Source organism: Vipera ursinii, assembly GCF_947247035.1.
Source record: "Vipera ursinii genome assembly, chromosome: 6".
NCBI classification, from domain to species: Eukaryota; Metazoa; Chordata; class Lepidosauria; order Squamata; family Viperidae; genus Vipera; species Vipera ursinii.
Window position 1 is genome coordinate 73,891,035 of NC_139515.1, and position 25,613 is coordinate 73,916,647.

Consider the following 25,613-nt stretch of genomic DNA (forward strand, 5'->3'; position numbering starts at 1 on the left):
TCTTTTACTGATAGGGCTCCAAAGGGCTCCCTTCCAAAACAGCTTAAACAGAAATCCTTGTGAGCCAGAACTGTCTTGCAATTCCCATCCTTGATCTTGTCATGTCTCATTTATTTATACTTGCAGAGTTCTCCGCCTCTGGAGATACCTTGGAGCAATTCTATAAAACGAGTAGGAGCAAAGATCAACCGATGTGCTGTAGTGGTTAAGAAGTTGGACTGAAGCCAGGGAGAATGAAATTCAAGGCCACCCTCATTTATGGAAAACATTTGGATGACTTTCGGCCAGCTGTCACCAGCCCACGCACTTCATAAGTAGGGATGACCTATGAGTAGATTTGACACAACCACTTGTTAACAGAAAAGAGTTACATTTTTTCTGGCTCTCTTTCCTGCTATTTGGTGGGGAGTCAGATCTTATATAGACCAATCATAGGCTGATTGTGGAGAAAATTGTACACCAGTTGTACCCCTGGACGAAAGGCAGGTTACAGAACTAATGAAGAAATAACACTAAGCCAGAATGCACTGCAGTAAGCCATAATGCAGTTTGCTTGGTTTGAGCTTAGATCTGTTCACTAAACCATGTTCAGAAATGTTAACATTATGTTTCAATCTTCTCAGAGCCTGGGAAAGACCTAATTCCCTTTCTTCTTCAATAAATCTGAACATAGGCATCTTGGTGAAAATTTTGTGTTCTGTTATGACTTTCCAGAGCTAGATGCTTTCATTTTTAGAATCCAGTTTCTTGGAGTGGCTGAGGTAGAGAGTTCTTATTTCTCTTGCTGTCCAACCTTTGATGGACAGGAGAGCTAGTTGGTCCATTTTCCTGATAACAGAGGAATGTGCTGATGTGTAATGCTTGTTTTGTTTTTCAACTTGCCTTCCTCTTTCCCAGGGTCGTTCCAGACCCTTCGGTGCAGCTATCTTCAAACAAAGAAGAGTAAAAAAAAATCCTGTCATAGGAAACAGCTAAATAACAGTTCATTAGCACATTCAGTATAGCACCTTCAATTGGATTTATGTATTTCATCACACTAAATATTTTAATCAGATTACACATCACTGTGATAATTCAGTCACTAATACTCTCCTGTGAATTTCTGCAGTCACTACCATATTTTTATTCCAACATCGTAGTCTAGCCATTTTTGCATTTCGTTTCCCAGTCCTTTTCCTTTTGCAGCCACATGGTTATAGTTGTACTGCCTGGTTGGCAACCATTAAAGATACAACAGAGCATCAAATTGATTAATTAAAGGTAGATTTGGGGGAAAGGAGTTGCAGACAGGGTTGGTGTTTCAACAGCACAGCAGAGATTCAGGGAAGAACTGGACGTCCCCTATCCCATCCCAACTCCTTTTGTCTTATTCTTCAGCAGGAGTATCTCCAGGGAGGTGTCAAAAATTCCCAAAGAGGCCTACAGCCATGTGACCAAACCTCACTCCTTTTTTATCTAGGTCACAACACTCATGTCTTCCATCTTGACTTAGTTGATCTCCCTCAAACACCTTGCTCTTCAGACATTTAGAGCCAAAGACATGAAATCTTTAAGGCAAAGTTGTATGCTTTCTCTTGATTCCATACTCTCCTCCTTCCACTGAGGAGGCCCTCCTGTCCTCTGGATCCCACCACAGAAAGATGGGTTGCTGGGCTCACTTCCTGAGAGAACTGAATGTGCTGCTTCTTTGGCCTCGTTCTGTTTCATCCACAGAAGTAGAGAAACAAAAGAGTCTTCCCAGGGAAAGTCATATTTATATCATGCTTATTTGTAAATAGTTGCTGCTCTGTTAGCCAGGGTGGAGCTAAAATTAGTTCCATGTAACCAAGGAAAAAAGTACTTGTAAACTGAAAAGGAAATAATTTTTCCTCCGCCTTTCTAATTCAGGCTGAGGATTGGCAGAAGTGATTGACTCGGTGGTAGAGAACAAATAGTTTGGACCTTACAGATCTCTGGAAATCTCCAGCAGTTTTCTACCTAGATCTGACTGACTGGTTGACTAGAGATAACCCTTGGATAGGCAGAGCAGTATGTGAATCAAGGGAACTTCATATATTTGTAGGTATATGGTGATCAGTCTGTAAATATTTGTAATCAACCCACTGAGTCATTGTTTTAGAGATATTTCCTTAGCTAAACAGAGAAATGGAATAGCCACAAGTGGGAAAAGAACAATTGGAGCAGGAGTAACTTCCAACTTCCTACCAGCTTCCCCACTGACTTCCCTTGTAAGAAGCTGGCAGGGGCCACTAGAAATGATGATCCCATAACTGCAGTTGACTGTACTGGACCAGCCACAACTTTGCCAAATTTAAATCCCATGGGAATTGTGGGTCCCAGATTTGGATTCATTCTGTAAGTTAGCCCATTTGAGGTACATTGATTCAAAAACTGTGGTCCTGTGGTGCACCGTTTTGCCCACTTCAAGGTTACAAACAAACAGATATGAGAGTTTTAGCAGTATACAGGTTCTCTACATGGATTAATTTGAACTAGTTATGAGTTTATGTAGATCAGGGGTCTTCAAACCTGGCCCTTTCATGACTTGTGGACTGGCTAAGGAATTCTGGGAGTTGAAGTCCACAAGTCATAAAAGGGCCAAGTTTGAAGACCCTTGATGTAGATCAGGGGTGTCAAACTCAATTTCATTGAGGGCCGCATCAGCATTGCGGTTGCCCTCAGGGGGCCAGGTGGGTATGGCCAGGGTGGGCGTGGCCTACTGGGTGGGCGTAGCTAGAGTGTGTATGGCCTACTGGGTGGGCGTGGCCAGCTCTACATCGTTCGCATCAAGGGGGCCTATGGGGGCCTGGGCAGGAGTGGGACAGATCTGAGGGTCTCTGGCAGAAGGAGGGTCTCTGGGCCAGGGCCAAGGCAGTGGGGGCCGTTCCCTCACTGTTTCCAGGATGGCTTCGCGGGCCACATGAAACCACTTCGCGGGCCAGATCCGCCCCCCCCCCCGGGCCTTGCGTTTGACATGTCTGATGTAGATGGATATTCTGTTTCCTCTAACACTGCATTTTTCCATTCAGTATCTATTACAATTCTGCTTTCTTACAGGCTGAACATACTGTTGGCTGGGATGAATCCCTTCTACTTCCATGCCTTGAATGTAGTCCTGCATTGCCTTGTGACACTTGTGCTGATGTATACTTGTGACAAAACTGTTTTCAAGGATAGCGGCCTGGCTTTTGTCACAGCTCTATTTTTTGCTGCCCACCCCATTCACACTGAGGCCGTAAGTATGCGAGATCACTTCATGCTACAATTACAATCCAGCTTCATGAAAGTTTAGATCTTCCCAATCACTGACAATCTCTCCTATAAAGATAAGTGTAATGTTGGCTTCATTAAAGACAACTTCATATCTTCTCAATAGTTGTGATAGATCTTTGAGAGCACTTAAGACTTTAGATCTAATCTCATGTAGAGCAAGTTTTCTTAGAAATAAATCCTATGTATTTCAGTGAGACTTATTTCATACGAGTTTGCTTCTGATATGAATAATTTAAATAATTTGAGAATATTTTTAATTAACTGCCTCAATCAATACTGTTTAAAAAAAGGCTAAGTGTTTCATGGAAGAATAATGAGAAGTTTAAAAATCACACAATGTTTTTTAATATACTTTAAATGAAGATGTGCAAAAATTAGTACCATGGGAATAAACTGTTTTGGAAATTCTGAAACTTTCTACCCAATGCTGAATCTGAACCTTGCTGTTCCCAGGAGATGGTTTTGTGGTTTCTGGGAATAAATTATCTGAACCAGAAACAGCTCATAGTGTGTTAGATATAACATTTCAGATAAAAAAGGTCTGTTCTGAATCTAGATCTCATTCAGATCATCTTGAATCACATTTGGTTTGGACAATTTACATCTGGAAAATCCTAAATGCCCCAAATGGCATCAATTATCATTTAGTTAGGTTTTGTTTTGGGAGATTAGCTTCATTAAAAGTACCCTGCAAAATGTTGGAAATATTCCTCATTCTGATTGATTTATAAATCTTAATTATTTTTTTTAATCCCATTTATATCCCGCCCTTATCCGAAGACTCAGGGCGGCTTTACAATTTAAAGCACAAATCAATGTGCTTAGCAATTTTAAAAATGATTTGTCACTACGAGCTTATACAGGTAGTCCTCGATTTACAATGGTTCACTTAGTGATGTTCGCAGTTACAACGGTACTGAAAAAAGTGACTTATGATTTTTCACACTTATGGTCACGTGATTTACTTTGGATGCTTGTTAACTGACTCACATTTATGACGTTTGCAGTGTCCTGGGGTCAAGTGGTCCCCTTTTGCAACCTTTTGATAAGCAAAGCTAATGGGGGAAGCCAGATTCACTTAACAACCCTGTTACTAATTTAACAACTGCAGTGATTCACTCCACAAATGTGGCAAGAGAATTCATAAAATGGGGCAAAACTCACTCAACAAATTTTTCACTTAGCAACATGAATATTGGACTCAATTGTGATCGCACATTGAGGACTACCTGTATCAAAATATAAGCATACTGAGCAGTTACATAATGATTTTCAAGATTACCTGAAATAAAATCTCCATTAACTCAGCCCTATTTTCCTAAAGGATTCAGAACAAGCCTAACAGTATATACAACAATTCTGTAGAATAGGTTAATATTATTATTGTCGTATAGGAGAAGAAGGAATGAAACTGAAGGAGCATGAAGGAGCACTGGGTGACCTTGGGCCAGTCCCTCCCTCTGAGCCCAACCCACCTCACAGGAGAATAGGAGGAGGAAGGAGCGTTGGATATGTTTGCTGCCTTGAGTTATTTATAAAAATGATAATATAAAAAAGGAGAAACATTTGCATAAGGCCATGTCATGAATTCATTTTGGGGATGATATTTAAATCACAAAGTGATTTAAAACACAGGATTTTATTTAGTACACTAAAACTTTACTAAGATTTTGTTATTTTTATTCAAGGATGACAAGAAAGCGGGGAAGTCAAATTCCAAAACAACCAAATACATTTCTGGGAATTCTGCCACGTTTTTAGGAGAGGGTTTTGTTTTGGGACTTAATCCAGAATTGTCTGTCAGGCCCTTCTGACTTGACCAGAAGCTGTGAATTCATACATCTATCTCAATGATGGTTGAGCTGAAGAATCTGAGTTTCTCAATTTGTAGCCTAGACAGCAGGCGTCCTTAATTCAAGCAAATACTTGAGCTGTGTTCACAAATTTGGTATCATTTTTTTTAGCAAATTGTACATACACTTAACAATTTCTTTTGTCAACACAAACTGAGTATTGATTCTTCACTTGTGTAAAAAAAAAATTAAAGGAGCGTTTCCTCCACTCCTTTGAAAACAAATGGAAGACTTGCAAGATTTCTCCTCTTCTTTTCCAGTGAGGCAATAGGTAAGACACAATTAGACCAGTTGCAGTATGCATTGCTCCATAATTAGGAATTCCAACCTAAATATGTCTTCTAGGTCAGGGGTCCCCAACCTTGGAAACTTTAAGACTTGCGGACTTCAATTCCCAGAATTCCTCATGCTGGCTGAGGAATTCTGGGAGTTGAAGTCCACAAGTCTTAAAGTTGCCAAGGTTGGGGACCCCTGTCCTAGGTTGATATAATTCTGGGATAAGAGAGCCGTGGACTTCTAAATGTTGTTGGTCCTCGATTCCCATCAGCCCTAGCTACAATAGAACAGTACCTGTTCTATTCCATTGTTTTCTTCTAACTTTTTCAATTTTCCTCCCAGTACAAGTAGTCCTTGACTTACAACCATTGGGACCAGAATTTCAGTTCCTAAGCAAGGCAGTTGTTAATTGAATTGCACCCAATTTTATGACATTTTCCGCTACAGTTGTTAAGCAAATCACTGCAGTTGTTAAGTGAGTCACACAGTTCTGCGAATCTGGCTTCTCCCATTGTCTTTGCTTATTAGAAAGCAGACTGTGAAGATAGCAACTGGGGATCATAGGACACTGGGATGCTGCAACACTGTAATTACAAGCTGGTTGCCATGTGCCCAAATGTTGATCATATGACTGTAGGATGCTGTTACGGTCATTAAGTGTGAGGACCAGTCATAAATCACTTTTCTCAGTGCCACTATAACTTTGAACAGTTGCTAAATGGTTGTGTGTTGAGGACTGAAATTAGAATTAGAATTCCTTGGTGTTGAGCAAATCTGGCACTCATTGGTTGTTTTGAGTGTTTCCTTTCCCATTTTTAACCCCCTTCCTGTAGCATATTGCTAATTTTCATTTCTAAATAGCATAATCTACCCTTGTTTCCTGATGCTGCTGTTTTGGCTTGAAGACCAAGTTCCTTCCACTGGGATTCTGCTAAAACCCCTCAGATGATGATGATGATGATGATTGATAATAATAATAATAATAATAATAATAATAATAATAATAATAATAATAATAATAATAATAATAATAATAATTTTATTTGTATGCCGCCCTTCTCCCGAAGGACTCAGGGCGGTGAACAGGGCAATAAATACTAAAATACAAAGATACAAAAATTAAGAAAAAATTAAACATAATGCCCAATACAATACAACAACAAATACGTTAAAAGCAATAATAAAACCCAAACCCATCAGACCTGGCCAGCTTGTTCAAACAAGTAGGTCTTCAGATCATGCCGGAAGGAGCGAAGGTGATGATGATGATGATGATGATGAAGACAACAACAACAGAGTTGGAAGAGATCTTGGTTGTCCAATCTCTTCTTATGGTTCTATGCTGCCCCAAATAACAGAACCTAAAATGCATTTTTGGAGAACAGAAACTTCTTTCTAGTTCTTTTCTGCCCTGACTTGTAAAAACAATGTTTGCCTTTAACTGCTTTGAAGATAATTAGGAGATATTCCTGTAAATTAAAAGGGATGTCTGCACAGCTGTTAATGAAACACTGCAAAAGGCTAATTGATATTTCTGTTTACTGGTGCTTGCTTTGGGATGGTGGGGTGGCAGATGTGGGCTAATTGTAATTGTGGAATGGCTTGAGAATGAGGGATCCCTAGAATGCCTAAAGTTATATAATATTAGGAGGGTGAAATTGAACTTTTCATTACAATGGAGTCTTGAGTTCTCTGAGTACTTCCTGGGATTAATCGAGCAGTTTTTACATTCTCCCACTACTTAAATAGGATTAAATGGATACTTATGTGTATGTCATTAGCTTTGGGGAAAGACTGCAGAGGTGTTTGTTGGAGAATACAACACACTTGGATTTTTTAAAGATAAAAATGAATAGAGTTCAGAGTGAAGATGAATGACCTTTAGCACAAGCCAAGTTTCAAAATAGGTGAAGTTATAATGAAGTGAATAAATTGTTACAAAATTTGCCAGTTTGGGGGAATTGACAAAACTCTCAGTGAGTGCATCTTTTGTAGTCATGAACATTTAGGAATTGCTTTGTCTTTCACAGGGAAGCATCTGCAGAGGCAATGAAAAAAAATCATAATGGCAATCATAACGGTATCTCCCCTTTTCCATATGTTGGGGGTAAAAAGAGGAGGGTTTTCAAACACAGAGTTGACATTTCCGACTGCCCCTGTAGCTAAGAATTAATGGGTTCACTTAAGTGGTCAATTAAGACCATCTCTGTAGTTATTTATATGTTACATTCGAAGAACATTGATAAATATTCAAGACTTCCCATTATAGTTTATAGATAGTCCTCGATTTACAACAGTTTGTTTAGTGGCCATTCAAAGTTACAACGGCACTGGAAAAAGTGACTTATGACTGTTTTTCACGCAGTTGCAGCCATCCCCATGGTGACATGATCAAAATTCAGATGCTTGGCAACCGACTCATCTCTACGACAGTTGCAGTGTCTCGAGATCTGTGACCTTCTGACAAGCAAAGTCAGTGAGGAAGCCAGCTTCACTTAACTGCGTGGCTAACTTAACAACTGCAGTGATTCATTTAACAGCTGTGGCACAAAAAGGTGGTAAAATGGGGCAAAACAACTGTTCCACTTAGCAACAGAAATTTTGGGCTCAACTGTGGGCATAAGTCAAGGATTACCTGTATTGAAAACAACAAGGGATAGATAAAGCTGTCTGAGGTAAAAACATTTATGAAAGCCTTCTCTAGAAAGCTAGCTGAACAACCTCATTTGTTCTTCTTTTTGATGCCATTCAGAAGAATCCACATTTTTTACATGGTTTCAGCATAAAACATTCTACAGATTTTTATCACTATGACCAGACAGCAAGTTCACTAAATATCTTAGGCCAGGGATAGGCAACCTTGCCTCTTTTATGACTTGTGGACTTCAACTCCCAGAATTCCTGAGCCAGCATGGCTCAGCTTGGAAATTCTCCTTTTCCCCTCAGCATGGCTGGCTCAGGAATTCTGGCAGTTGAAGTCCACAAGTCATAAAAGAGCCAAGGTTGCCTACCTGTATCTTAGGCAGTACTTATCCTACAGGTGGTCCTTGATTTATGGTCACAACAGGGGCAGAAAATTTGTTGTTAAGTGTTATGATTATTAAGTGAGGCAACAGATGACTGCGTTTGATTTTACAGCCTTTTTTGATGGGGACATTAAGCAAATCACTCTTGGTCATTAGGCGACACAAGAGACAACTGTGGCTTGCAGTCTTCCCTGCTGGCTCCCCATTGACTTTTCTTGTGGAAAGCCAGCTGGGAAGGTAGCAAATGGCAATCTCGCGACTGCAGGACACTGTCATGAGTGTCAGCTGCAAGGCAAATACCTGGATTGTGATTACATGATTGCGATGTCGTTGCAACACTCATACGTTTGAGGACTGGTTGTAAAGTCACTTTTTTCATTGCTCTTGTTACTTTGAATGGTTGTTAAATGAATGGTCATAAGTTGAAAACCATCTCTATATACACTTTCTTTGCAGGAGCTTTGACATTTTGATTGCAACTGGTAACTTATTCTGCCTTTTTCCATTATTTTTTTTTAGGTAACGGGTATAGTCGGCAGAGCAGATGTTCTGGCCTGTCTGTTATTTCTTTTGGCTTTTCTCTCCTATAATAGGTATCTTTTATCTTAGAATGCTTGTGGTTTTTAAATAAGATATGTGAACCTTTTGGATCTATTTTATGTTGATAACCCCAACTCCTTCCTTCATAGTCTCCCTCCCCCCCCCTTCTTTTGTAGAATGACTGGGGAATTAAGGAAAACTGAATTATATTACACTGAAACTTTTTGATTTGATAGGCCCCAGTTTGAGGAACTTTGGATACAATGGACTGAATTTGCGTTTGGAGGTCAGCCTCATAATAATGCACAGGCCCATTGTTTCTGAAGTCTATCTTAGCAAATGCTTCTCTGTGTGTGCTGTAGCATTTTTTCATCTGTGCATTTACTGGCCTTCTTGCTTTGGAGGAGAAAAGGGAAGCATGCACTGCTACAAACCTTATCCATCTTGAACGTGGGAGAAGAGAGCAGCAACATCTGTGGTGGGGTCAAAAAAGTCAACATGGAGGCTGTGGCCATTTTTGAAAGCCTTACCCTTTCTGTACATTTGTTGTGCATTCAATGCATGTAAAAAGGAGGTGGGGCTTAAACCATAGGCCATCATCTGAACCTTTTTGTTCCCAACTATCCGCAGCTATCCCTGGGGAGTAGAGATCAGAAGTCAAGCGGCTTCTCTTTATACCACATTCTCTACTTCCTATATATTACTTTTCAATCACTTCCTGCTCCTTATCTATCAACATAAAATCCTCTAGCTCTGTTGCCTACTCTGTTGCCTACTGTTTCCCCACCTCTCTCTTGCGGCTCTCCACTTCTTACCCAGCTTGGCACAGGTAGTTCAAGTGGCTTCTTTGTTCCTCATCCTCCATTGTGTGAGAGTAAACACAAGAATTTTCCTTCTGTTCATCCCAGGAAAAAAAAAGTAAAGTCACATACTCCACTTTTTTATGGCTTTGGATTTAACAGACTCTTACTGTCTCTCCAAAATAATGAGTGACCTTACTGAAGATATATGATACAGCCAAATTTGCATCATAGTTGCCCCTGGTATATTTCTTGACCATCCCCAAAACTTTAAAGTCTACCCCTAGTCAACCAGAGTTATCCTCTTCTCTACATCCTGACAGTCTTTGAATAAAAATTATTGAAAGGAAAAAAGAAGAAAATTCCAGTTTCAATGTGAATGTATTGTAGGATAATAACTTGGCAATAAAGAGGAAATATAATTCTTCTCTGCCTATTTATACTGTGTTCCATATCTAACCCAGCCACTGATTTATTTATTCAATTTATAAAGCTACCTTTTCCTAAACAACTCTGGACAATTATATATATTCTTACAGACAGGAGTTGGTTTCTGGGTTCAAAACCTTTATTTCTGTTTTTTTTTTAAATTTAGATTGAGTCTGTCTTAGGGGTTATAGGGTTTAAGAGCCATGGAAGCGCAGAGCTTAGAACGCAGTATTGCAGGTAAACTCTGTCCACAGCCTGGAGTTTGATCCTGATGGGCAAAAGGTTGACTCAGCCTTCCATCCTTCCAAGGTTGATAAAATGATGGTTGGGGCCAATATGCTGACATTGCAAACCACCCAGAGAGTGCTGTAAAGCGGGGGTCCCCAACCCCCGGTCCTTGGACCAGTACCAGGCCACGGCATGCTAGCAACTGGTCTGCACAAACAATCAAAGCCCCATCCGTGGGATGCAGGCAGCACACAAAACCATGCACCCTCCGGTCCGTGGAAAAACCTGTCTCCACAGAACCGGTCCCTGGTGCCCAAAAGGTTGGGGACCTTTGCTGTAAAGCACTACGGGGTGGTACAAAAGTCTAATTGCTATTGCTAGTACTGTAGTAAAATTTTCATTTCACAATTGGCTTTTCTTTCTGCCTTGCAGGAGTGTGGATCAGCTTTATGTTGGGGAACATTTTCCTCCCACTGCCTCCCCGTCCTTTTTGCTGCTTAGTTTATTTCTTGGGACTTGTGCAATGCTGGTAAAGGAAACGGGGATCACCGTATTTGGCGTCTGCTTAGTGTACGATGGCTTCCTGCTTTCACAAAATGGATCCAGAGTGTGAGTAGAGTGTGTACCTTACTGTTTTGGCCTTTTTATTGCAGAGACAGACTAGCCTGTTCCCAAAACTGTCCAATAGCATGCATGCCCATTTACATGTATGTTATATGTTTTACTTATTAATAGGATTTATGTAGTGATCTATCTCGTACAATAATTTCTGGCAGGTCACAACAATCCATAAAATTAGTACTATCCTTCCCTCAAGCACCAGACCAAAGAACTTCCCCACTCAGCTTCCAGCTTAGCTACCGTATTTTCCGGCGTATAAGACGACTGGGCGTATAAGACGACCCCCTACATTTCCTGTTAAATTATAGGGTTTGGGCTATACTCGCCGTATAAGACTACCCCTCTTCCAACGCACACCAAATAAAAATTAAAAAACATCAGATTTGATTTTAATATGGTAATTTTAATTCAAATGCTTATGACATGCAGGTACTTAGTAGGAAAACTGTCACTTATAAACATAAGGCTGTTTGTCATCAAACATGTAAACATAAAACAGTGTAAGTGGATTAAACTTATAATAATAATAATAATAATAATAATAATAATAATAATAATAATAATAATAATAATAAGTTGGAAGGGACCTTGGAGGTCATCTAGTCCAACCCCCTGCTAAGGCAGGAAACCCTATACCATTTCAGACAAATGGCTGTCCAGTCTCTTCTTAAAAACTTCCAGTGTTGGAGCATTCACCACTTCTGGAGGCAGGTTGTTCCACTGGTTAATTGTTCTAACTGTCAGGAAGTTTCTCCTTAGTTCTAGGTTGCTTCTCTCCTTGACTAGTTTCCATCCATTGCTTCTTATCCTGCTTTCAGGTGCTTTGGAGAATAGCTTGGCTCCCTCTTCTTTGTGGCAGCCCCTGAGATATATTGGATCACTGCTATCATGTCACCCCTCACCCTTCTCTTCGTTAAACTACACGTACCCAATTCCAGCAACCCTTTTCCTATTTTCCTAATTCACTTTTTCACTTTTCCTAATTCACTCTAAAGCTTTCCCTGCACAGAGCCTTAAGTAACCCCAGCTGCCTGCAATTAGTGCAGGTTCTCATCCCACCAGGCTCAAGGTTGAGTCAGCCTTCCATCATTCCAAGGTAGGTAAAATGAGGACTCAGATTGTTGGGAGCAATAAGCTGACTTTGTAATAATGCTGCTGGGGGGGGGGGGTGAAAGCTCTAATAGGCAGGCATATACATAGAATGAAGGCTATTGCTAAGCACATTGATTTGTGCTTTAAATTGTAAGCCGCCCTGAGTCTTCGGAGAAGGGTGGGATATAAATGGGATTAAAAAAAAAGACCAAATGGGAGATCCGCTCCAGGTTTTCCAGCCAGCCCGCCAAATGTGTCCTTAGAGCTAAGCTGCTGTTCTGGCTATGCATTCCCCACCTGCCTTTCAAGTTGCTCTTGCATTCCCCACCTGCCTACAGCTGCTCTTCAACTTTAGAAGGAAAAAAGCCCAGACCCCAGCCTGTAAAAAATCACAGACTGCAGCTTCTACTCCAATTGGTCCCGCTTTCCCTGCGCAGACTAAATGGAAGATCCGCTCCAGGTTTTCCAGCCAGCCCTGTCCCTAAAGTTTCAGCACCCGGCGTATAAGACGACCCCTGACTTTTGAGAAGATTTTCATGGGTTAAAAAGTCGTCTTATACGCCGGAATCTACGGTATTTGTTAGATTTATATCACCTTTTTCTTCAAAAGCTTAAGGCAATTCACATGGGTTCCTCCTTCCTTTCATCTCCAGAGCAGTCCTTTGAAGTAGGTTGGGGCTGAGAGAGTGTGAGTGGCCCAAGGCCACACAGTGACTTTTCATGGCTACAGGTGGACCTGAACCTTAGGTCAGCATTCAGAAATGGGGCCAGAGTGTGGAGTGACCCTGTCTCTCTAAGGGGCACCGCAGCATATTGATTTGTGTCCTCGGTTGCTGGTGTTTTTTTTTTCCCTTCGCTCCCTGATTTGCTTTGTGAATTGGATAGCTGTGCAAGTCGAACGGGGCATGACAGCTCAGTGGTTAAAGACTCTGAGCTTCTCAGCTGATGTCCGTGCAGTGGGATGAGTTCCAGTTCCTTGCCCCGGCTCCTGCCCACCTAGCAGTTTGAAAGCATGCAAATGTGAGCAGATTAATAGGTACCACTTCAGTGGGAAGGTTACAAAATTCCGTGCACCTTTGGTGTGTATAGTCATGCTGGCCACATGACCATGGAAATTGTTTTCGGACAATGCTAGCTCGGCCAAGAAACGGACACAGGGAAACCATTACTGTTACCTTTACAAGTTGAATGAACAAATAAACAAGCAAAACACCTTAACTTCTACAACATACTGACTCTCTTAGGCATCTCGATAGTGTTGGACATAAAAGAAAACTCATTCTTTTGTGCAACAGTGAACAGATACTTGCTGTTCAAAAGCTTAACGCTTTTCCATGCATACAATATACATATAATACAAAACAGTATGGCAAATATAAACATTTACAGTCTGGCTTCTAAAAGGTTCTGAATGTAAAAAGATATCACAAATTAGCAAAAGGACAAGAAGAGGGAAGCTAGAAAAGATTTTCCCCTTGTTTTCTTTTTCTTTTACTTGCTATTGCCAACTTTGCTTTGTTGTTTTTCTATTTTTCTCAGCATGCCCAAATAGTAATAAGTAACAATAGGGTAGAGAGCTCAGTATTAAGTATTAAGACAGAAATCTTCATTGTAGAACAGTAGTTCACTGTTTGTTAAAGTTATATTTCAGCTTTGAACATAAAAACGTATTTAATTTTACACTTGTTGACATTGATTTTCCAAATTATAGTTAACGTTGATATAATATTTTTACTTTTTTCTATCTTCAAAACTGTCATCTGAACATTAGATAACTGATAATCTTAATATCTTTCCTTTTTTTCTATCTTTAAAAGTCTCAGTTAAATATTAGAGTATTAATAATCTCTAGTTGATATTGTATAAATATCACTATATCAAAATAATAAAATATCTTATAATTACACCATTTTTTAAAAAGCTTATAGTTAATCCTTACATTTAAAGTATAAGATAATCTAATTACCATCTACCTATGCTTCAGTAAATAATACGCTTCAGTAAATATTTTAAATTTTACCTGGTTTTATTTTTTTTGTTAGAAGAGGTGTTGATAATATTAAGTTCAATGTGTTTGGAATTGTGCTATAGCTTTGCGAGACCCATAGGAACCTAAATCAAAGGCTATCATTTTTAGAACAAGTGTTACACATTAGATTATGGTTGATCTCTGGAGAATTACATATAGCTCTCAAAATGAGAAACTCATTTTCATTTTCATGTTATTCCTTTGGGAAGCAATTCGTATGAAGACATTACCTGATTCTCCTTTTTTGGGTCAGTGAAAGGGAAATAGAAGTTAAAGATTCGTTTTTTAATGCCTTTCCTGGTGACTGCCTGGACAAGACCCTGCAGTTTTTTGTTGGCAAGACTTTTTGGAAGTAATTTGCCCTTTCCATCTTCTTAAGTGACTGGCCCCAAGTCACCCAACTGGCTTTGTGTCCTAGGGCAGGATTACAACTTGTTGTCTCTGGGCAACTAACCTGATGCCATAAGCACTGTACAAAACCTTCTCTCAGAAGCTAAAGTAGGGTGGGAATAAGATTGGAGAAACTTTAAAGTCATCCTGAGTAATTAGAAAACTGGGGTGATAAAAATATAATCTATAATTAGTACAACAAGGGAAAATATAATGCTAATGGTATTAGCATTGGGTAGGTAAAGCTAAATGTGTCTAGTGATTTTATGTCCATGAAGTTGTCATAGCAACAATATGGAGGTGGTTTACACTGTGTTCTTTCAACTTGGATCTAGCTGCGGGATTATAAGGTGATCTCCCATTCAGAGAATAACTAGACCTGATCCTGCTTAGCTTCCAACCTCTGATAAGGTTAGTCACATGCCATCACCTGCTAATAGTTTAGCAAACCCCTAGATAATAATAATTAGATACTAATTATTATGTTTGATTGCTTCAGGAACATATGGTGCCCAATATCTGGACAATACAACTTGTAGAAGCCCTGACAAGGTTATCAAGCACAAGAGTTATAATTTATGCAGCTTAATGTCTGCATAAGTCCTTTTTATTTTGGGGTACTGATTTGAAGAGACAGGTTTTCTCACCATTTTTAAACAAGCAACGCTGCTACTATTGTTCTAACAGCTTAGACTAATAATGCAATACTGTCAGAAACTGCAGCTGTCATCAGGGAGGATCAATGAAATAAGAACAAAAGAAGAGGAACAACAAAATATGAACAAAAGAAGACATCTGGTTGATCAGGACCTACATCCACAGCCGGTGTTCTGTGTCACACAATAGCCAGCCAAAAGCATTTGGGAAGCTCATAAGCTACAATGGAGAATGATAGTTCCTTTCAACTGTTGCTTCCCAAGATCCAGCATTTAGACTGTGTTACTCTAAGATTCAGAAGATAGTAAACAGCCATCAATTTTAGTTTTAACTGCTATTAGGAATAATTAATAGCTGATAGAATTGGCTGTCATCACTACAACTAATATTGCCGTAGCATCACAAAGTGTAATTGTGATCAGGTTCTCGCCAACGTTTGCTTGGAGGCACAGATTCAGAGTGGATTAGATGATCAACCAAAATCACTTAGGGCTTAAGAGGTGACAACCAACACTATGAATTGTGCTTGGAAGCCAACCAACAGTCAATGCAACCCCCATAGTAAGAGTTTTGAACCAGCTGAAGAGCACTGACATGTGGAATGAATTATAGTCACCTAGACAAGAGGTGACAAATTATGAATGACCATCAATAACACCTCTCATTTAAGAAAAGGCCACACCTGGTGCATAAGTCAGAGATGTGTAAAGACTAATCTGACCAAAGTTTCCATTTGCTCTTCCAATAGGAGCCATGAATCTAGATGCTGATTTTGTCCTCTGCAAAGGAGCCAAATATCAGCTAGAGTCAAAGTGGGACTTCCTCTAAGAGTTAGAAGGCTTCTTGAGTGCACAGCCATTCTACCTGGATGAGATTAAGTCTAAATATGGTTAACTCCATTCAGGCCCTAATAACATCCAGGCCCTGGGGTGGGGCTTTGACTATACAGTATTTCCTGATCAGCTTGAGGTTGAGTTTAGGAATAATCAACATACTGATGATTCTTTACTCCATAGTGATAGATGACCTCTCTAGCAGCTTCTTGTAAATATTAAACAGTAAGGGACACAGGGCCAAGTCCTGAGACATCTTGCATCAAAATGCTTGAGAGTTCAGCCTCTTTCCCTGACTTGAATGATCACCAAGGGAGGAGGAGAAACCACTGCAGCACAATGCTCCCAATTCCTAATCGTCATAGATGGTTCAATAAGATACCATGAACAGTGGTACCAAAGGGTCCAGCAGGACCATCATACTTCTCCTCCACAAAAACAACCAAAGCAATCTCGGCCCCATGCCTGGACCTGAATCCCAATGGAAAAGGATATATTTCATCCCAGAGCCCTCTGTATCTGCTATTTCACTACCTTCTGATCAGTTCTGTTTTCAGCTCCTTTCCTAAGGTTCCAAGCATAGATTGTTAGCAATAGTGGTGAATATCTGTAGCTCGGGTGTAGGATGAGCGTGAAGGTTCTTTCTCCAAGCTTATGGGTTGGTTTCTGAATGTTTCATTACCAGGCTAGGTAACATCTTCAGCGGCGTTTAGGGGATGTCGGTGTCCGTGTTCTTCTGTTTATAAGGGCTTCAGAAGAACACTGAAGAACATGGACACTGACATCCCCTAAATTCCGCTGAGGGTGTTACCTAGCCTGGTAACAAAATGTTCAGAAACCAACCCACAAGCTCAGAGAACGAACCGTCACCCTCGTAGATTCTCGTTTTTTTAATCTGCTACATAATGGGTTGACATTTTTATCAAACTGATTGCTGTGATTCCAAAATCCCTTTCCTGATGAATTTTCATTAATGGATCCGTGAAGTTTGCATTTTTTTTTGGAGCGGGGGGGGTGGTGCAACATGCATCTCTTTATACTTGCCTACCCTGATCCACCTTTTCCTTTTTTTGAATGCCGGTTCACTCGTTTTTGAGAGATCTTTCTGCAACTCTTCACAATCCTTTTTTTTATTACCTTGAATTGCAGACTCTAGAATGTTCATATACAAGTCAAAGGCACCGGCTCCAATGCCAATCCTTGGGGGGGTCTTATTTTGTGCATCTTGGTATGAGATCTGCTCTTTTCTTCCCATTTTCTGTTTCCTTGGTAGCTGAGTTTTCTCAGCAGCTTTTCATAGAGGATTTTTGTCAAAGGCTCTTTAAAAACTCAGGTGTACAAAATCTACTGAATCATTTTTACCTGCATGACTGTTGACAACCTCAAAAAAAATGAGTAAAAATGTGGTCTGACAAGACTTACCTTAGCAGACGTTCCCTTAATTCTTTATCTTTTTAGCAAATTTCATTTTTCTATATGTTTGCTTGTTTTTTTTATTTAATAATTATTTCAACCAAATGGTTTCAACCAATAATTTCAACCAGTGGAACAGCTTGCATTCAGAAGTTGTGGGTGCCCCATCACTGGAGGCTTTTAAGAAGAGATTAGACAACTATTTGTCTGGAATGATATAGGGTCCCCTGCTTGAGTTGGACTAGAAGACTTCCAAGGTCTCTTCCAACTGTGTTGTTCTGTTGTTCTGTTAAATACCTAGATAAAGGTTAGTGTTTGGGGAAATAAATGGAAAGAGAAAATGTGTAACCAAAAAGGGTTTTTTTATGTAACATGTTACTTCTATTATTTGTTCATGTTTATCTTCTTTATTTTTTATCATTATTTTTGTGTCATTTTTATGTCATTTCTGTTTAAATAATCTGTCAAAGCACATGCAATTAAACCAATCAACCAGCAAATAAATAACATTGAGCAGGTACATCTTCTAATAGTCTAATTTGCTTCTTAGTATTTATTCATTCTCAATTCTGGGCAGCCAGCTAGGTTGAAAATTAGTCTTTGGGTCAATTCGTGTTACCTCTCACATGGGTAGACTGCTAAATAAATATTGTTGCTAAGCTTTTTCTCCTTAAGAACAAGACAGAGGCAGAATTCTGTCTCACTAATGCAAACTTCTTATTTTTTTGTTAATTAGAAAAAATGGAGCGCTACATGTGAAGCTGGTTCGGCAGCCAGCAGCTTCTCTTCAAAGCCCTTTACATTTTCCATCATCCAGCCGGGAGAACGGGAAGCACCATGTGGCTCACAAGGGGACGTGGAACTCCTGCCATCCTGCCTCACCTGAAGAACAACAGGGCAATGGCCTTTCTGTCTTGAGAAAAGCTCCATGGGCTGTACTTAGGTACCAGAGTCACACAATTGTTTAGAATATAAATGCATACAGAATGGCAAAGAGATGTATAGGGGTAGGAGGAGAAGCATATACATGAGAGTATGCATCTGAACATATCCTATGTATCTAGTTGGGAATGCGCAGTGATAAGGTATTAGCATAGGAGATGTCAGCGTGGATTGTATCATTACCTTGCGGGATATTGTAGAGAATAAGGAAGTTGATCATGGCAAAGATATGCCAGGGTAAAACATATCTGAAATCCACAACAAACAGATGGTATTTAAAAGCAGTTGAGACAAACATCTTAGTAAGCCCTGGTGGTGCAATGGTTAAGTGCAAGATTGTGGGCAAACTCTGCCCACTGTCAGGAGTTCAATCCTGGCAGGGCTCAGGGTTGACTCAGCTTTCCATCCTTCCGAGGTCAGTAAAATGAGGACCCAAATTGTTAGGGGCCATATGCAATAATGCTTCTATACTGTAAGCTACCCAGAGAGTGCTGTAAAGCACTATGGGCCTGGATAGAAGCCTAAATGCTATTGCTATTTCTCTAATCCACTGAAATACAAGAAGGGAAAAAGGTATAGCACAATCAGAGTTTCAAGATGGATGTCAGCCCCACTAGATAGACCAGACCAAGAAATCAATTCTGCAGGAAGGCTAAACCTACTTTCAGCCCTTCAAGGTAGTCCAGACCAGTGAATCAAAGCCCAGAATATTAATATTAGTTTTATTGTTCGGTCACAGTAACAGAATCTTGTAAATGTGAAAGCGCTTCAGAATGAGATGCCCTGCCTTTACCGTACAGAGAACTAGGCAGATCAATTCTGCGATGCTATCTCCACTCCCATTCCGGCTTTGGACTCATATTTCTCTTATCAGACTATTGTCTAGGCTGCAGCATTGCCTCCTATCTCTTAAATTTATTTTCATAATCTATTACAATTACTATTACTGAGGTTGGCTATAATAATGGAATCATGCAAGTCTTCATCTCTTTTTCACCATTTAATAAAGATAATATCTTGTTTCTACCTTTTTTTGTCATGCAAGGTTTGTGTTGGTGTATGTGCGAAACACTATCTATTAATATCTTGTTATGGCATTCCTCCAGAGTCTATGAAATGTCTCATAGCTTTAAGAAATTTTCCTCCCATTAAACAGTGAATATGATAACCGTTCCTGTTTATGGAACTAGGTTGCTTTTGTCAAATACAATTAAAACCGGACCCACTTTGTTTTATTGCATTTGGTGACTTGCTTTTTAGAAGTAGGACTAAAGGATTGAATGGGGTGAAACACATACACAAGTTGCGTTAAACATGACGATAAGCTATATGGTTGTTTTTTTGTCTGTGCAATGTTGTGGTTATGCATCCTTTATTCCCGAGAGAAAGATTCAGCATTTCGTAATTTCTTATTGGATTGAGTTTGAATATTTACCCCTAAACACACAGCCATTTAGAAGAACAGGATATTCCTCTTGCAAACTTTAGGTTCTCTTCTTCTTATATTCCTTCCTTGTTTTAAAGCAAAGAATGGTTATTGTATTGTAACATATCCAGTGGATTACATAATAGATCATTCAGATCTAGATCTATGAGAAATGATTTTTTTTTTGTTTGCTTGTTCTATGCCTTTGGTCAGGATGTTAAATGTTGTAAGGCTGTAAAACTGATGTCTTTGTTGTATCATTATTCAGAGACTTGACAATTCCACACTGCATTTGATTTATGCCGGGCATGTTCCTGAGGTCAGATATTGCTTATATTGTGCCTTTTTGTCTTGGGGCTAATAGACACGTAAGACTTTGCTGTTCTTGCTCCTTGGTTAATGCTGGAACCAGTAGAACAAAAGGTTAGGAGCACGAAAGCTGAACACTCTGGGGAAGCCGTAAGACTCTTTGTAATTAAAGCTCCAGGATTTGCCAGTTTCTGCTGCTTGTAATTTGTGTAGAGACTCAAAGCCTCTGAAGGATACAAGGACACAGAAGGTCTTTTCAGTGCAATTGTGGCACAGGTAATCTTCCGCTTACAACCGGTCGCTTAGTAAATGTTTAAAGTTACAATAGACCCTGAAAAAAGATTTATGATTTGATTTTGAGGTTCCGATGTCCATCTCCCCCATGGTCATGTGATTATATTTTGGACTTGGCAACTGGACCATATTTGCAGCCATTTGTAGCATCCTGCAGTCATGTGGCCACAATTTATGACATTTTTGCCAGAAACTGGCATTTACTTCCAGTTTCCTGCAAAAACTGCCCCGTAGTGAACAAAGGGTTCACTTAATAACCATGGTGTTTGCTTAATGATTGCAAGTGCCACGGTGGTGCAGTGGTTAGAATGCAGTATTGCAGGCTAATTCACTGCCTATTGCCAGGAGTTCAATCCTCACCGGCTCAAAGTTGATTCAGCCTTCCATCCATCCAAGGTCAGTAAAAGGAGGACCCAGGTTATTGGGGACAATATACTGACTCTGTAAACCGCTTAGAGAAGGCTGTAAAGCACTGTGAAGCAGTATATATAAGTCTAAGTTGCATTGCTATTTGCTTTACCACCACCGATACAGTGCAAAAAAGGTCATGAAGCCATCACATGATGACCCACTTTAGGAATTTCACAACTTATTACCAAAATTGTGGGCTCAGTTATGATCATAAATCGTGAACTGCCTGCCATGCCATCCTAGCCTTCTCCATGTCTGTTGCCTTTTAGTAGAAATGGAGAACTTAGAGCTTCCTAATATGGCTAGGAGAGGTTATGGATGGTGAGTCACATATACGATAAGATGAAATGAGATGAAACAACCTTTATTGTCATTTTTTTCTCTGAACATACTGGCACATATTAAAAATGAAATTCTGATGCCCGCTCTCAAAAGAAAAATATATATACGCACACCAATACCCATACACACACACACTTATACATACGTTGTATATATGCATATATGTGCATACAAACATACACATACAGTATATATTAACCACTGACCATTTTGAATGCATAACAAAAAGAAGAGACTTGAGACCTCTTTTCTTGGTTTATAGTTCTCATTATCCACAGCTGCTTACTGGTATAGAAGCATCTCTATGCTAATGCAGTTTGAAACTCTTGAAAGTTATACTAACCTTCTTTGTCGTAGACTTAGTTCATGGATTGCTTACTTAATAATAACTGACTGAATATATTATGATGGCTATAAAATTGATACTGCACAAAACAAAACAATGTTTAAAAGTGGGTGGGTGAAAGGAAATGATAGATCAAGACAGAGGTAGCAGTATAAACAGTTTTTTTTCTGAGATGTGTTTGGAAATTCTTTTTTTTTAGCTTTTCTAAGCAAGAATGTTCTTTGTGTGTTTGTTCATTTAATAACATTTATACATGCTATCTGATTAGCTCTGGGCAGTGTATATGAACAAACCAAGGCAGATTATCCCAACCATTCAATCAATCCAATAAACAATAATATGTGTAATAGGAAATAATAATACCCATGGCTTGGATCATCCTAAGGTCCAAAAACTTATTGAAACAAAACTGTTTTAAAGACTTTACTGAATATTTTTTAAAATTTTTGATTTGTTAAAATAGTGACACATAAATGGGTGTATATGAAATAGTGAAGGAGAAAGCCCTGAATATGAGGATGTAAAGAAGAGTAGTGCCTCCAAAGTTATAAATTGCCAGTTGATGGAAGCACTGATGCACAAGAAACTCTGATATGTTCTTAACACTTGTTCCTTCACTCCAGTTGATGGTAAATTGTTAGAAGAAACAGTTACGTTGCTATTGTGTGTGTAGTGGAAGCCTGCAGCAATACTTACCAGTGCATTTTAAGCAATTGCGTCATGTTTGGATGTTTGATTGCTGATTTCCACTTGAAAACCATTGCTGAATGCAGATTGTTTATGATGATGATGATGTTGACATGAGTACTGTGCATCACTGGGCCCAAAACTGTAAAATGGTGATGCAGGAGATGACCAGGCTGAGCCCAAAGGAGGGATGAAACACATTATCAGTCTCAAGTCCCTTCACAACCACAAGAGATCTAAGTCAAGCTCACCTTGAATTCCATTGACTTTTATCTACTGCCAATTTGCTTTGACTGTTAGTAGTTCAGATTCTTGTAAAGAGCATTAAACCTATATTCATTTGAACTTCCTGGACTCCTGATTTCCTGTGCTTGACAGATAAACTAGGGAAAAACTGACTGGATGACCTTTGACAGCACCTGACAGCTTTTTCAGAGAATGGCTGATGAACTGATTTAGACAACTGGAGGATCACCCAAGGAGAAATTTTTGTTATGCTTGGCATTTTGTAGGCACACAGGGGCTGCATTATTGATATTCTTCCATATCTGAAGGTTTGTGTTAGATCGGTTGCTTGAATGCTGATGGCAAAGATGACAGCTTCAGGAGTTAAAATTTGGCAGCAGTTGGTGTCATGGTACAAAAATAAAGGTGAGGAATTTCTTCCCACATCATGACAGCTGTCGAAACATTGGCTTATAATTATGACCTAGAAATGAAATGGCAGTTCAAAGGATATCATCACACAGCTTCACCTGTGGGGAAAAAAAAGAATAATAAGAACAGGTTTTGGCAAGAAAATTCATGATGACAGTTTTGAGGGATGCAGATGGTGTTTTTCTTATGAATTTCCTTCAGCTTGGCATCTCTGTCAACTTAGAGCATTACACTGCAATAGTCAACATTTTGAAGCAACTATTAAGTGGAGTTTGGGAGCACAAGAAGGAGTTGCTGCTGCAACATGACAAAGCTGAGACATCCAAGAGGATGTCCATCTGACCTTGAGAAGTTGGATATCGCCATCCTACCCAGATTTGCCCAGTTTCGTTGCCATTCCACGTTTTTTCCAAAATTGAAGGAATATGCTCAAGGATATTTCTATGATGTGGTAGAAAAGACGCTCAGCACCTGATTGTGGAGGCAAAGTAGGGAATTCTCTCTTTTTAATAACTTTATTAAATTTTAAAATAAATAAAAACTAACAAAAAGTAACAATGAAATAGAAGAGGGAAAACAAAAGGTAAAGTGCAGAAAGAAAAGGAAAGAAATGGGAAATACAAAGACTTCTGACTTTTTTTTAATAGGTCCTCGTGACTGTAATTGGACTGGCACGTTTGGTCATAAGTCATGATGATTGTACAACGGGTCACCACATGATTGTGCTTGATTATTACCGGTATTATTATTTTTTTGCAGTGGTTGTTAAGCAAATGTGGCAATCCTTAAGCAAATATGGCAGTTGTTAAGTGAAGCCATTTTCTCTGTCTCTCTCTCTCTCTTTTTTTTTTTTGCCAGAAGCTGGAAGTAAATGCCAGTTTTTGGCAAAAATGGTGTAAAATCACGGTCAAATGACTGCTGGATGCTGCAAATTGCCATAAATGTGGGCTGGATGTTGAGTACCCCAAATTCAGTCATGTGACTGCAGGGGTGCAGACACTGGAATTTTGAATCCGAGTTGTAAGTCCTCTTTCGGGTCCATTATATCTTTGAACAATTGCTAAGTGACTGGTTGTAAGTCAAGGACTACAACATAAATAAGTATATATTAAGCTCTTACTCTAAGTTTGCAACATGACTTTCGTTTTTTCTGTTATCTCTGTTATTTCTAATCATCAAATCCAGATATCATAATTTCATCTTTTTCCAACTTTTTGGGAAAGAGTCCAGAAGAGGCTTTCAATCAGCATTAAAGTTAATGTCATTTCTCTGATTAAAGGTATCTTGCCATCTCATCCAACTCCATCAACTTCACCAAACTTCCATTGTAAATATAGTCAAATCTTTCCGCAGCTGTGGATATAAAAATCTTTCTGCTATTATCATATAGTACAACAAAGTTCCATGAGTCCTCCCCGCCCCACAACTGCTTATCCATCAGTCCCAAAAGGAATATTTCTGGTTTCAATTTCATGTTAGTCTTTACAAAAATTTGAATTAATGTATGTATTTAAAACCAAAATTACAAAGTGTGGCATTCTTTTATGATTGCTTTTAGAAGCATGTCCATTGTTGGCAGAAGTGCGTAGCATATGGTGGTGATTGATTATGCGTTCATGAAATGATTTCTGGTCGTCAGTACAGTTCAAAGAACATTCAAAGATTGCTTTGAATGTAAACTTTGTTGCTGTAAATAACTTGATATGATTCATCTGTGGGATTACTAGCATATACCAAAAGTGAATCCACAACCATCTGTTCCAACTGTATAAAATGACAGTTTCTGTCTTTTGCTGCAGCCAAAGCACCAATATTTTAGATCCCATAATAAATGCCTTAAATGCATTCTACCATGTTAGAGTATTAATTGATTCCTGATTAATTTTAAAAAGACACAGTTTTCCTTCTTAATATAATTCACAGGAAGAGTGTCTTTACACAGATAAATAATTCAAGAACCACTTGGAATCAACTCACTTATAATTATTCATTTTCCGAGTTAAAGTCATGGGAGCACGATTTGCAATTGCAATAGGGCCTATAGAAGAGTCCATAACTTGATCCACCAAAACAGACGGGGGGAAAAAAACTTATCTAAAACAGTTTTGAGTAATGTATGAAAAAAGAATATGTTCCATGTTTTTAATTTAAAGGGTGCCAAATATCTACTAAACAATTATTTCCAGTTTTGAGAAAAAAATTGTTTTGGAGCACTTCTGTCTAATTGAAAATCTTGAGTTTGGTTGAATATGGATAGTAGGCAGAAGACAGTTTTGTGAAACAACCACATATGAAATATTTCAGTGGTTTTTAGTTGGACAATCATAATAGTTTCCCAGTGTCCTTTTATTTTTTCCTTTGTTTTTCTTTCTTTCTTCTCTCTGCTTTGTATTGCTGTTAGTCCTCAACTTGATTGCTTAGCAACCGTTCAAAATTATGATGAACCTCAAAAAAGGTCTTACATTTTTTTAATTTATAAAATTAGAATAAAACAAAATACCGTATTTTCTGGCGTATAAGATGACTTTTTAACCCATGAAAATCTTCTCAAAAGTCAGGGGTCGTCTTATACGCCGGGTGCTGAAACTTTAGGGACAGGGCTGGCTGGAAAACCTGGAGCGGATCTCCCATTTGGTCTGCGCAGGGAAAGCGGGACCAATTGGAGAAGAAGCTGCAGTCTGTGATTTTTTACAGGCTGGGGTCTGGGCGTCTTTCCTTCTAAAGTTGAAGAGCAGCTGC

General features: G+C 39.2%; 1 protein-coding gene across 1 annotated transcript in view; it reads left to right on the top strand.

The window, feature by feature from the left end:
- The window catches only part of TMTC1 (transmembrane O-mannosyltransferase targeting cadherins 1), a 154,263-nt gene that overhangs the window by 16,101 nt on the left and 112,549 nt on the right, over positions 1 to 25,613 (top strand). Inside the window, exons 2-5 of the mRNA XM_083365190.1 lie at positions 3,058 to 3,235; positions 8,948 to 9,021; positions 10,858 to 11,034; positions 18,197 to 18,403. Of these exons, the coding sequence (XP_083221316.1) occupies positions 3,058 to 3,235; positions 8,948 to 9,021; positions 10,858 to 11,034; positions 18,197 to 18,403 (636 nt within the window). The remainder of the gene's footprint in view (positions 1 to 3,057; positions 3,236 to 8,947; positions 9,022 to 10,857; positions 11,035 to 18,196; positions 18,404 to 25,613) is intronic.